At 44.2% G+C, this 12,476-nt stretch overlaps 1 protein-coding gene across 1 annotated transcript; it reads right to left on the bottom strand.

The window, feature by feature from the left end:
* Positions 1-464: 464 nt before the first annotated feature.
* LOC129381207 (uncharacterized) lies at positions 465-12,415 on the bottom strand. Its single transcript, XM_072289042.1, has 6 exons — positions 12,289-12,415; positions 11,009-11,082; positions 9,712-9,853; positions 8,499-8,572; positions 4,049-4,184; positions 465-619 (listed from the first exon to the last, which is right to left on the bottom strand). Exons 1-6 carry the CDS (start codon positions 12,413-12,415, stop codon positions 555-557), a joined length of 618 nt encoding a protein of 205 aa, XP_072145143.1. The 3' UTR covers positions 465-554.
* Between the last annotated feature and the right edge of the window lie 61 nt (positions 12,416-12,476).

The raw sequence follows: 12,476 nt of genomic DNA, 5'->3' as shown, positions 1-12,476 counted from the left end.
GAGGTTTCTCCTCTGCGTGAGCGTGCTCATACCTATGCAGACTTTCCGCCCGTGCGTATGATTTACCGCATGTTTTGCAAATGTAGGGTTTCTCACCTGTGTGCTGGCGCTTGTGGTTATCTAGGTGACCAGACTCCCGGAACGATTTATTACATATTTGGCATTTGTAGGGTCTCTCGTCTGTATGGGTGCGTTTATGGTTATCTAGATGACTAGACTGCCGAAACGATTTAGCACATATTTGACATTTGTGGGGTCTCTCGTCTGTATGAGTGCGCTTATGGATTTTTAGAGTATAAGAATGCCGGAACGATTTTTGACACATATTGCATTTGTAGGGTCTCTCGTCTGTGTCCGCGCACTGATGTGGAGCTAGATCATAAGCCCGGTGGAAGTGTTTGCCACAGGCCTCGCATTTGTGTTTTTTGCCAGTGAGGTTGCGGCAATGCTCGACAGACTTAGACATCTTCGCAGACGATTGATCACAGGCTTTGCAAATCTGGGCTGTGTCATCCGTGTGTTCCTGGCGTGCCCGTGAAAGGCGTCCGGTCTGCTCAATACAGTGCCACAGACACCGCACAACTCTCGCTGTTCTGTTCCTCCTGTTCCAGGAGCATTCCTGCAAGAACACGGGCAAAAGATCCGAAACGCTCACTCTTGTTACAGGAGGACAAAATCACATCTTGCCAATTGAGAGGTTGACAAACAAAATCTTGCGTTAATTAGAAGGACTCGTTCTGAACCTTAGCGCTAACTTGAAGCATTTAATCTTGGCACTTGATTGTGGCTCTAGTTTGCGTAAATTGAACACTGCTGCCTTTGATGGTCTGTGTGGCTAAACTTGAAGACCCGTACCTGTCTCACATTGGCTAAATATAATGTAATATGTAAAGCATGGTTTTGGTATTTCTTCCTACTCGAGCGGAGAATAAATGTCTGGTAAGGGTGGGTAAATAAGGAATTAGCAGATCTAAACACGATGATATTTTTCTCGCTGCATTAGACCCCCATTCTTGTCGGTATGAGCCATTGCAATTAGCCATTCGAGGCTCCGCCTTAAGAAATGGAAATGGCGCAAAGGCGAACTATTCGCTTTAATTCTGACAAGTGTATATGGAATTAACTGACGTCCTTCACATCGAATACAATGAACAACTACCGGGTTCAAGATTGCCTGCAATGTTTGTATGAAGTCATTTAATATTTGACTCGCATTCGAATCGCACACCGCTCCTACCGAAGGTATCGTGAGAACGACACACACGCGATCATTTCTCCCATACGTAGCGAGCACAGATACATCAAATGCTTCAGTGTTTCCATTTACAAAGGATGAAGCAGGCTACCGAAGAAGTTAGTATTTTCTTTTGTTTTTCTGGTAAGATAACGAACACTGCAAAGTTTGTGTTAAGGCATTGCTGGTACGGCATCTTTCCTACCGGTTAGTGAAGAAAAATACAACGGGCCGAAGAGAAGAGACAGCGCGTATGGTGCATGTCTTTTGTGCAGCCTGTTACTCATTTAAATCTCTACGCTAAACACTACATGAATATTGGTCGCTATCCTTGCGTTAATGGCTTTTTTAGTTGTATACGTTTATTTATTCTGGTAGCGGTTGTTTACATAATTCATGAAATGTTATGGTTTGGTTCGATTCGTGTGGTGTTACCTTGTACGTCATTTGGAATCATACCAGCTTGGCCGGCATCAAGACCGGATTATTTAATGAAGAAATTAGAACTATCAAATAATCATATTTCGCTCGATAGAGCCAGGTAAATCCCGGCAAATTATTCATCCTGACATTTATTCAGGCTTGCAAGGTGAAAACTTATTAAATCACTAAATATCCATTTCAACACTTATTGCAATCTGCTTTACTGTAACAAAATAACCTGTACATTTCCTGATTTCTTTTGCTTTAGTGGCACATACTTCTATTTATTCATTAAAATAATGAACATTTCTAACTGTAGGGAGAGTTTACGAGGTAACATTATTGTAAATCTGCCCTTGAGAGGTAGCATGCCATCCCGTTGTTTTTCTCTGTGTGCGCCCCTGGCGCTGTTTCAGAATTAGGTTTGTGTAGTCGCATTTATTCTGCTACTTTTGTTGAGGCGACTAAGCGAAATATGTGCCCCGATTCAACCCATGTGATGTTACATTGTAAGTCTTTCTTAACTCTTCTGGAAAACACGGGGAAGGAGGGAGTAGACAAGTCCACTTGTTGAACCGTAGGCTCCTGCTTTCACCTTGTTCTCCTTTTGCTCACAAACTCTACTGGTTTATGTGGTATCTATGTCGCAATATGTACTTATGTAAAAGGAGGTAAATAAACCACATAAAATAAATCGATAAAATTAAATACTCATTTTATAAAGAATAGCAAAATTTAACCTGAAGGAGTATATAAATCAACATTTGGGCAGAATTCTTTTCACGATCAACGTCGGCCTTAATGCGACCTAAAGCACTGCTTACTTGCCTGGGGTTGAGCAGCACATACAAAGGTAAACTCTATTTACCGTACAAAAAAGTTCCCCGACGATTATTTTACTTCCTAATGCCTAATTTGGGGCCAGCTCTATACGTGCTTTCATTTCGCGATATATTGGCTGGCGCGGACAGTGTCTCGTGCGGCACGTTGCAAACGGAGCCAAGTGAGGCGCGACTGCCTCGCTAAACGGGAGATCACGCCAGGCAGCGATTCACAGCAGCGGTCGCAGTCGTCACTTCAGTGTCGCAATCCCATCGTCGTCATGCAGTCGCACCAGCCTCATTGATGTATCCACGTCATTTTTTATTCGTTATGAGGCCGCAGTTATGCTGTCGCCATCGTGTCGGGATTATGCCGTCGTTGTCATGCCATCGTTGTCATTGGGTCGTCGTCACACAGATGCTATCATGCATTCGTTGTCATCGGTATAGTCATCGTGCCACCTTAGCGGTGTGGTCGTCGTCATTCGCTTTTTCATGCAGTTGTCTTACCGTCGTCGTCACGTTGTCCTTGTTATACCATGATCATGAATTAAGAATGCACCTGTCATTGTCGTCATGTTGTCGCCATTGTACGACTTTACCATTACATCAATATCATTCCTTAAAATTAAAATTAAATTATGAGGTTTTACGTGCCAAAACCACGATCTGATTATGAGGTACGCCGTAGTGGGGGACTCCTGAAATTTTGACCACCTGGGGTTTTTTAACGTGCACTTGAATCCGACTACCCGGGTGTTTTTGCATTTCGCCCCCATGGAAATAGAGTCGCCGTGGCCGGGATTCAATCCGGTGACCTCGTAATATCATTCCTTCTTATTCCATCATCATTGCATTAGCCTGATACAGTCATGCCTCCAGGGTCATAGGTTCCCTTGGTAAGCGAAAGTCATAAAGCGGCATAATATTTGAGAATGTGGCATATAGTCGAATCATAGAAAGTCTAAGAATTATCGCTGCACTCTGAAATGAACGTCACCTAAGCAATACGGCCTCTCGCTGTATTCGTCGATTGCTTTAGACACCCGCCGTGGTTGCTCAGTGGCCATGGTGATAGGCTGCTGGCCATAAGATCGCGGGATCGAATCCCGGCCACGGCGGCCGCATTTAGATGGTGGCGAAATGCGAAAACACCCGTGTACTTATATTTAGGTCACGTTAAGGAACCCCAGGTAGTCGAAATTTCAGGAGTCCTCTACTATGGCGTGCCTCATAATCAGAAAGAGGTTTCGGCACGAAGAACCCCATAATTTATTTAAATTTTGTCTTTAGACAGGCGCCTTTTTATTTACCATCTTTGGAAACGAATATGGCGTAGTACGTACGCATTTGACAAACTTGCAAGAGCGCTGACCACGACAAGCATGTTAGCACCACATCCACCATGCCGTGTGTTTTGAATAACGGTTGATTTTGTGCGCGTTTCACATATCAGCGCTCTTCTCCCTAGCGAAAGTGCCACAGTGGAGGCATAGTTGTACCGCGGGCACCATTACCCACCATCTGTGATTTGCTTTGTGCAAGAAAATTTTTCCAAACGTGCGCTTACCTAGCGAAGTTTTCCGGAATGGCCGATGCTTCCTCCATGCCAGCGCGGCTTGTACTGGGCTGTGCGTGATTGACACTGCTGCTGGACACCATATACGGGGAAGTGGTGATTCCACTTTCAGTGACATGTGTATGGCCTGAGAGAATAACAGAGGTGTTAGCTCGTCACTGTGCAAGGGTCATTCAACGAGCATGAACATGTCGTGCTGAAAGAAAAACACGGAGATTAGTTGACGTTTAGTGATAGGGTAACCTGATTTCAGTGCTTCCGTATGCGGTGCTCTTTCTGGAAATATGCCTTCAATACATATGACGAAAAAGACGTGCGTGACGGAATTTATGCACTGTTGAATTTCCCCCAAAATATGTGCTGTCTTGAGTACAGCAGAATAGAACACGACAGTGTTCCATGCCGAAAATGAGAGTAGCCATGTTTACTTCGAGAGCGCTACGGGCCTCGTGTAGCAGCTAATCCGGTGTCTGCGTCCGGCGCCGGCGTTGACCGTCTTGTGAGCAAAAAATCATTCCGAATCAGACATACTGAATCACGCAGACCTTCCGTGTTGCGCGAATGCGTTACTGAAATAAACGAATATAAGTAAAATGCGCCAGAAACATAGTAAAGTATGACTTACACGCAACGAACAGATATGATAGCTCCAGATTGTAATTTGAATGTACGAGAAAACATTCTTTTACGCGGAAACGGAAGCACAAAGCAATTTTCCTGCGTTTCTACCACTCTTGTACCACGGCCAGTGGCGTACCCACCACCGAGAACCGACAGCCCACGTAATTTGCGGGGTTTCTTCCAGAAAGCTCGCTTTCGTGCATAGCTTTTGCCGCCAGCGCTTGCCAATAAACAGTACGGTTACATAAACTGCAGTTACCGAGAAGCGCAAGAAGCAGCCAGGGATATTTGAATGGTATCGCGTTCCACTCTTAAATGCGAAGCTAAAGCGTCCTTGAAATTTTGTTATGTTTGTAATCGGAGTCAAATCTCGGCTCTGTGTAGAGCCGCGATTGTAGCAATAAGCATATTTGAGGCTTTACTACGGTGGCGATAAAAAATATGCGAAATTTCGTAAGCTAGCTTTTGCACAAACCTAACTTGCCTTAACCGTGAAGACCGCATACTCGTTATAGTAAAGCTCCTTAGTAGCGCAGAATAATTAAGTTTAGCCCTCGCGATTCTGTTTAAATATGTGAAAAATTCTGTTGCACGCACTTTCATGAAATATGGAATTTAAGAAATGCTGCAGATATTCTGACTATTGTTTTGTAATGGGTAGCCGTTCTTTGGCTCTGCTGTTAGTTCGCTTTTGTTTCCTTGCTTCTCGTACCTTATGCATGTCTACCTACCGATCGCTTTTCTGATGTCTGAAACTGCTCGCTCATTAGTAGACAATTCTCGGAAATTCAGTAGCATTTTGTGTTCTTTAATATGTGTGTCCTGCATAGACATCATCATGCTGCATATTGAAACTGTCGGATTGTAACTTGTTCATCAACACACGTTTCGGGAATAGCCAATACTTGGTTGGTTACTTGGATGGATACATGTCTGTAGAGTGAGCACTACGAGATTCGATGTTGGAGGAAACCAGCGACAACTAATCTTTTTCTTTGGCCGCAGCTATGCACTGGTTGGCCTCACTGTACATGGTCTGAAGTCTCAATTTGTTTAAGCGTTGCATTTCAGAAACGAGAATTCCGTCATTGCGCTTATCTTTGTGGGATGAAATGTGAAGACATCCTTGGCATTTGTGAGATACAGGCCTTCCAAGCTGGTTATTCTTGAAGGTGCGACGTAGACAAATTTCAGAGGAGGCAAATTTTTTAGGCTGCCAATCATCTACAATTACACTATTATCGCATTTCCCAACGAGCCTTTGTATGATTATTCATACTCCGCACCCCAAAGCAGGCTTCTTGGCATGCGCATCTCTAGTGCGCAAAAGTAAGCTTTCAAGGGGACGACAATAACGGGTTTCCTTTTTTTTGTCGTTTTGTATCTTCTTTATCTATTCTAAAGCGACCAATCATGTACATTTACCCAATTTTAACAGTAGGTTGTGCTAACTTCACCAAATATGCATTTATTTTGCAGGCAAAAGGTTTTTGGAGACAAAAGACTTTTCGTGATAATTACCGATTTTGCTGGGTTACTCAACAGGGAATGCTTACACATTAAAATTGAAGAGTGCGCTTAAGCGAATAAGGCAGAGTTTATTGCATCGCCTGTGCTGGTTATACACCAGACGTGTACGGTTTATTGCGCCTCTTCTTTATCGGTTGAACTAAAAGAGTAGGATGGGTCACTGAAGCACGCTTTCAGCACTTTACGAAAGAAAAATGCACGCACAACAAAAGTTCCTGCTACTGTGCACTTCAATGAATGGAGAGACAATCTGGAGGCGATTCGTCGATTGCGTGAACTTGAAGTCGATTTCTTACAGGTGCCCGTAAATTTCGATTGCTTCAACAGCTACGCAGCTCCTACTATGAAGGGGCATTTTTGCTCCTCGTTAGTCTTTCCCTTCCCCCTTTTTTCATTACACTGAGTGTAGGGTAGCAAACGGGAAGCTCGTCTGGTTGACCTGCGTGCCTTTCCTATCCTTGCTTTCTCTCTCTCTCTCTTTCTAAAAATTTAGGAGCCAGCACTCTTGTACCTTTTGCTTCGGGACATGACTTCTGCCTCTTGAACGACGGCAGCCCCACATTCTTGAGATGGTCGTCGTACAGAACCTGGCTGTATCTCACTCTGGTCCCGCGATGCCTTATTTCCAGCAGAACTTGTTGCTGGGTGAGTTGGTTGAGATCTAACGAGTACATTGATGCGCCAAAAGGAACATACAGACTTTGGAGGGATAGTAAGAAACTACTCTCGACCGCTATCACGACTCTCAGCGCTCGACTTGTCGCTTCGTACTCTCCCTCTTACGTCTATTTTCCTTTCGGCGCAGCAATGTATTCGTTAGATCTTATTTTGAGCGTAGGTTTCGTGCAGTACGTCGACACGCTGAGAACAGATATAGACGCGCCAAGTCGATTCTATACCTGAGGGAGGCCAGGCGGAAGCAGAAGAAAATACATTGCCACATGGACCAAATATACAACGAACAATGAAACTCATTCTGTAACTAGTTGTACCCCCACAAAGCGCTGTCTCGCGTAAGGCTTAATCTCCAGGGCGTACGCGTTTCTGCTCGGCAACGCAACCACTTTAAGGCACAGGCTCTCCACCAAGGCTGACGAGAAGTCAATGTTGGAGAAGAATTTTGTGAGAGAATTGCCGGTGACAGAGTGTTACGAAAGGATCTTTAATTGTACGAAGTTTCCTGCACGCAAGCTTCGGCAACGGACGAACCTTTGTGCATGGAAGAATTCGAGGCAGCTCTAGCCATTTGCAGGCGTTCCTCTTCGCCCCTGACTAGATAATATAGCGCACGCTGCTGTACGCCTTCTTGAACATGAAGAGCGAGAGGTCCTGCTGTGTCATCCCAACGTTTCTTGGAGTGACGGAAAGAGCCCCCTTGAACTTAAATCAAATCTGCCTCTTGCTTTCGCCAGCTTTGTTCGCAGGTTAATTGAAAGGATGATCCACACGCGCCTCGAGTTATTTTTTGAGCATTGCAGTGTTTATGAAGACGCGATGACCGGCTTTTGACGTGGCCTTTCGTCGGTCGACAACGTCATTGATTTTGCGTATTCAACAACAGCATACACCCAAACGCCTCTCCTTAGCGCTATCGTAAGACGTGACTGGCGCTTATGGTAACGTTTCACGTGAAGCCATCGTTGACGCGCTCGTGTCCGTTCAAATCGGAGGTCACGCTATTCGCTGAATTGGAAGCAACCTGACCCGAATGAGCTTTTTTTTGTATTCATCGAGGATGGTGAAATGACCGGTCACTACACCATGTATTGCTCAACATAGCTCTGACTTGGCTAGCGGAATCCCTGCCATACTCGGTCAGACTATCAATTTGTGCTCATGACATTTGCATCTGGGCTTCAGGAGTAGCTGCTCGGCAGGTTCACGCAAGATTACAAACGGCTGCAACGCTGACGTATGCTTATGTTAAGAGACAGCGCCTCGGCATCTTAACAGCAAAATGCGCATTAGTCACCTTAATGCGAAAAGGAATGGCCGGATACCCGGTGGCTACTAATGACCAGCCTCATCTCAGCCGTGAGCCTAAGCCAGCCTCATCTCAGCCGTGAGCCATCATCTCAGCCGTGAGCCTAAGTTCACGAGGCAACAGTTACATTTCTTGTATTAGAATCTATGCAGAATATGGAGCACAGATTGACAGGTGCAGAACCGCGCCCCTATGAGCCAGCGGTGATGTTCTAAAAATGTGTCGAATACGACTGCAGACAGATTGCTGAGTCACGTGCAAGGTGAGGCGTTGTATACCAGCGGCTGAAAGTGTTCCCACACCTACCGGAGACTGTAGTTGTGCCACGAGCTGCGTAGCACTGCGTACTCCATGGCTCAGCGCCGGTGGCGTCAGGAATTCTAAAATGCAAGAAAGATGCGCACATAAACAGTGAGGCCTGCGACGGTAAACAAAGGTAGCTGAAGATTTAAGCGGAAGCCAACGTTTCGATAGGGGGCGGAACTCATGAGGATCAGTGCCCTTTCAAAGGGAGACGTTTGCTTGCAGAATCCTTAAGGCGCAGAGGCGTGTTGCTCGGGAGCAGATTCACGCGTGTCCGGTGCATGTATGCTTTGCTGTCTCTTGCTCTTTTGAAATATCTGCGCTAAGCTTTAGGTGAACATTGCTTGCTATTGTGTGGGTAATGGGCTATTTGTATACCTATATTTATTGTTATTGTTCACATCGCTAATGGAATTTTATGGTCCTGCTGAACTCTTCTGGTTTACATTGTAAATCATGTCAGCTTTGCCGGCCTCTAGACTGGCTTATGTCCTTATAAGGTTAGAACTTCGTGGGCAAATGAATAATGAGAACTCATCAAGGCAAAGGAACAATGTTCTTTATTATCTTCCGTGTGAATTTCGTTCAAATATATTGCATTTATTGAAGCAGTTAAATTTCAAGAATTGCCTGAATCAAAATTTTGGTTCTGGTTTCCTACTTGAAAAAATTCTGAAATCACCAATCCTAAAATAGACGCGTAAAATAGTTGGCATTTATGCGAGCATTTCCAAAGTATCTACTCATAAAATAGTTTATTTTTGAGCGCTGCGTAAAACATCAATTTTGGGCACATTAGATGTGATAGTAGGGCAGTTTAAATCATCATCACATCTTTTAAAGCCGAATTAAGTTGTAATTTCCATACTTGAGTTGAAATGTTTTAAACAAATATAAAATGAAATTCCTTTAACTTCAATGTTATTATATTTTTGAATACGACACAAGGTTTACCAATGTTGTTGCGGTGGTTGCGGAGCAAGACGATTGATTCTCTCGCATTTACGCCCTAGGTAGCAGATCCCCAGATAAAGCTTCCTGTTAAAGCCAGCACCATATTGTGAAAATAAGAGCTGATACTTGAAGCTTCAGGCATCAGAACTTCATGCCATCGCGCAAGTTCGTCAATTCAAGCATAACTGTGCCATATACGGCGTTCCATGACGTCCAAATTAGTTGCTCTATTGAATGGAATTCCTACAGACGTTTGGCTTACCTAGCATCATTTCCCAGAATTCCCGATGTTTCCTCCGTGCCCACGTGGCTTGTACTGGCCACTGCGTATTTGCCACCGCCACTGCTGCTGTAGAATGGAAGTGTGAAAGTGGTGCTTCCGGTTTCTCTGTTGTGTGCATACCCTGAAATCAGAGGTGTTGGATCCACACTGTGTCACATTGCCTGCTAGGAACGCGAGGGGACCAATAAGTCTTGATGCTAATAAATCCTAACAGCAATGCTTCCGTCTGGAATGCTTCTCTAAATGCAAGCAACAAAAGCTGGAAGGCCCAACGTGGCGCTACAAAAAAGACAAGTATGCGCATTGGGAGTTATTCATTGTTTGATTCCTTGGCCTTTGATGTCTAGACTAGAGCATGGTTGATCTTACAAAGCCTGATTTTGGTTTGCTTGCATCTGGTGTTTGGATAATGCATTATCTTCGCGATAGGCTACTAGGCATTAACCATCGCTTGGGCTTGTCATACTATAAGATTGAACATGCGTGTATAGACCAATGGCTACATACTGGTGTTATGCTGTTATTGAAAAATTTAACCACAAGAAAGCCGCATGGTTCTATCGTAATTTATTACACTCGTATTGGCGGCTTATATTTAGTTTATTTCACTAAATCGCAAAGCTTTTTGTAAGATTAACGGCTTTGGCTTAGGCGAACCCGAACATAAACTCTCCATCTTTTGCCTATGTGTTTATATCGAAATGGAAGGAAAGGTTCATGAAAGAGAAAATTGTCATCCGCCAGGCCATGAAAGATTTGTCCTCATCCGACATCCTGTTAAAAAAAAACTGATTTCTTTTGTAAACTGCAAAGCTTTCATTCTCAGAAACCCGCATAGTTTTCCCGTACATCTATGGTGTACTGGTGTGCACAACAATTCATTCCTTCAAGATATTGAGCTTAGCTTCGGACACGTGGTCATATCGAGGACGGATCCAGCGTAGCCTCAGGTTTTTCAAGCCTTTTTTATTTGTAGAAGAAACTGTCGTAATTGTTATACAATAATGCACAGTTGTGTTCGTCTGCATCTGGCGTTTCTACATTCCATCCAATTATTACGACTATTTTGTAGCATTTGTATGGAACGACAGTTCGACATGGAACGACAGTTCAATTTAGAATATTCTGCTCAGATTTACATGCGCAGAACCGTGCATTTGAGAGCCAGCGGGGATGCTGTTTAAATGTATCGTGTGTGATACCAGACATCAGCTTCCTCAATCACCAGCAAGGCGAGGCATGATAAAGCAACGTCTGAAAACCTTCCCACACGTACCCTGGATGGTGGATGTGCCTGCAGTCGGGTAGTACTGCGTGTTGCTTTGATGAAACCACGTGGTCTGAGGATTTCTAGAACAGCAAACAAACGAACAGTAAGGCCTGAGGTGATTAACAGTGGCGTAACAAAGGTTGTTTCCGAGGCCAACATTTCGGCAAGTTGATGCAACTCACGAGCACAAGTCCCTTTCTTGAAACGTTTGCGCCCTGCAACCATAAACTACACAGATGCCTTGATCTGATACAATATACTGCCAGCTACGAGATCAATTAGGACCAAAAAGTTTTTTGGCAAGACAATGGGCCAAGCTATTACATCTATACCAAGGTATAAGATCAATAAACAAAGTCAGTATTATGGTATTACAGACATTGTATATTTGAATAACTACTTGCTCATTAATAGAACACTTAATCTACATTTGTGCGAAAACACGACTAATGCTCCCGTAGAAACACGTAGAAACATGCCATGCTCCCATAGAAACTAGCGCCTCTGGCGCTAGTTTCTGCGGGAGCATGGGAATTATGGGAGATACATGAATTTGCCTTAACTTCCCCCTTCTGGCTTCAAACGGCATAGTGACTTTGTAAATCGGTTATTTTCAACATTGTCCTACTTAATGAATAACAGAATAAATATTAAGATTGTCCGACGGCAGGATTCGAACACAGGACATCGAAGCACATGGGTCCAATATTGAAACTATTACGCCACGGACGCATGTATCGACAAGCAATGTGAAACGCACTTATACAATTATTGCGGGCAAGCCAGTGCCTTGAGACGCTTGGCGCATTTCGATTTGGCCACCTCGACAAGCTCAGTCGTTTCTATTAGTACCAATTGTACGTAATTGCACCGTTTTCCTCCCTTCGAAGTGCATAGATTGCTCTGATATTTACGATAATGAAGGTAGACAAAGCTTAATAAACGGCTCCACAACAACGTGTGAATAATCAGACAAATCTTTGTACTTCCCATCATTCCGATGATGGCTCAACGATTGATGTGTCCGAGTACTCTCAAGTATACTGTAGGAAACCGTATGCTTTCTGCTCTGTCCGTGTCGAGTCGCTCTCTTGCAACAAGGAAGTATGTTAACGCCAGCTCTGCCTGCCGAATGTTCAAAACTGCTGATGCTGTTCCTGTTGCAGACATCAGAGCTAGCACTCCATTTGAACATATAGAGGGAGCCGGCATAGTTGCAGTCCGGTAAGCATTCCTTGTAGTCTCCGAGTTGCTTAGCAATGAAACTTTTCTTAATGTCGCCTTACCTGGCTCCGCATTGTAAACTTGCAGATGCCTCCACCATTCCAGCGCGGCTTCTGCAGGGCTTTTTGTGATCGATGCTGCTTGTGGGCCCCAGGTGCAGGTGACTAAGTCTACCGCTGGAATAGTCATCTGTATGTTATCAAAGTAAATAAAAAGTGTTAATGCCCAGCTCTGCAAGGCCAATTCATAA

The sequence above is a fragment of the Dermacentor andersoni genome, chromosome 1 (genome assembly GCF_023375885.2).
Source record: "Dermacentor andersoni chromosome 1, qqDerAnde1_hic_scaffold, whole genome shotgun sequence".
Taxonomy (NCBI): domain Eukaryota; kingdom Metazoa; phylum Arthropoda; class Arachnida; order Ixodida; family Ixodidae; genus Dermacentor; species Dermacentor andersoni.
This window is presented reverse-complemented; position numbering and strand designations above follow the sequence as displayed.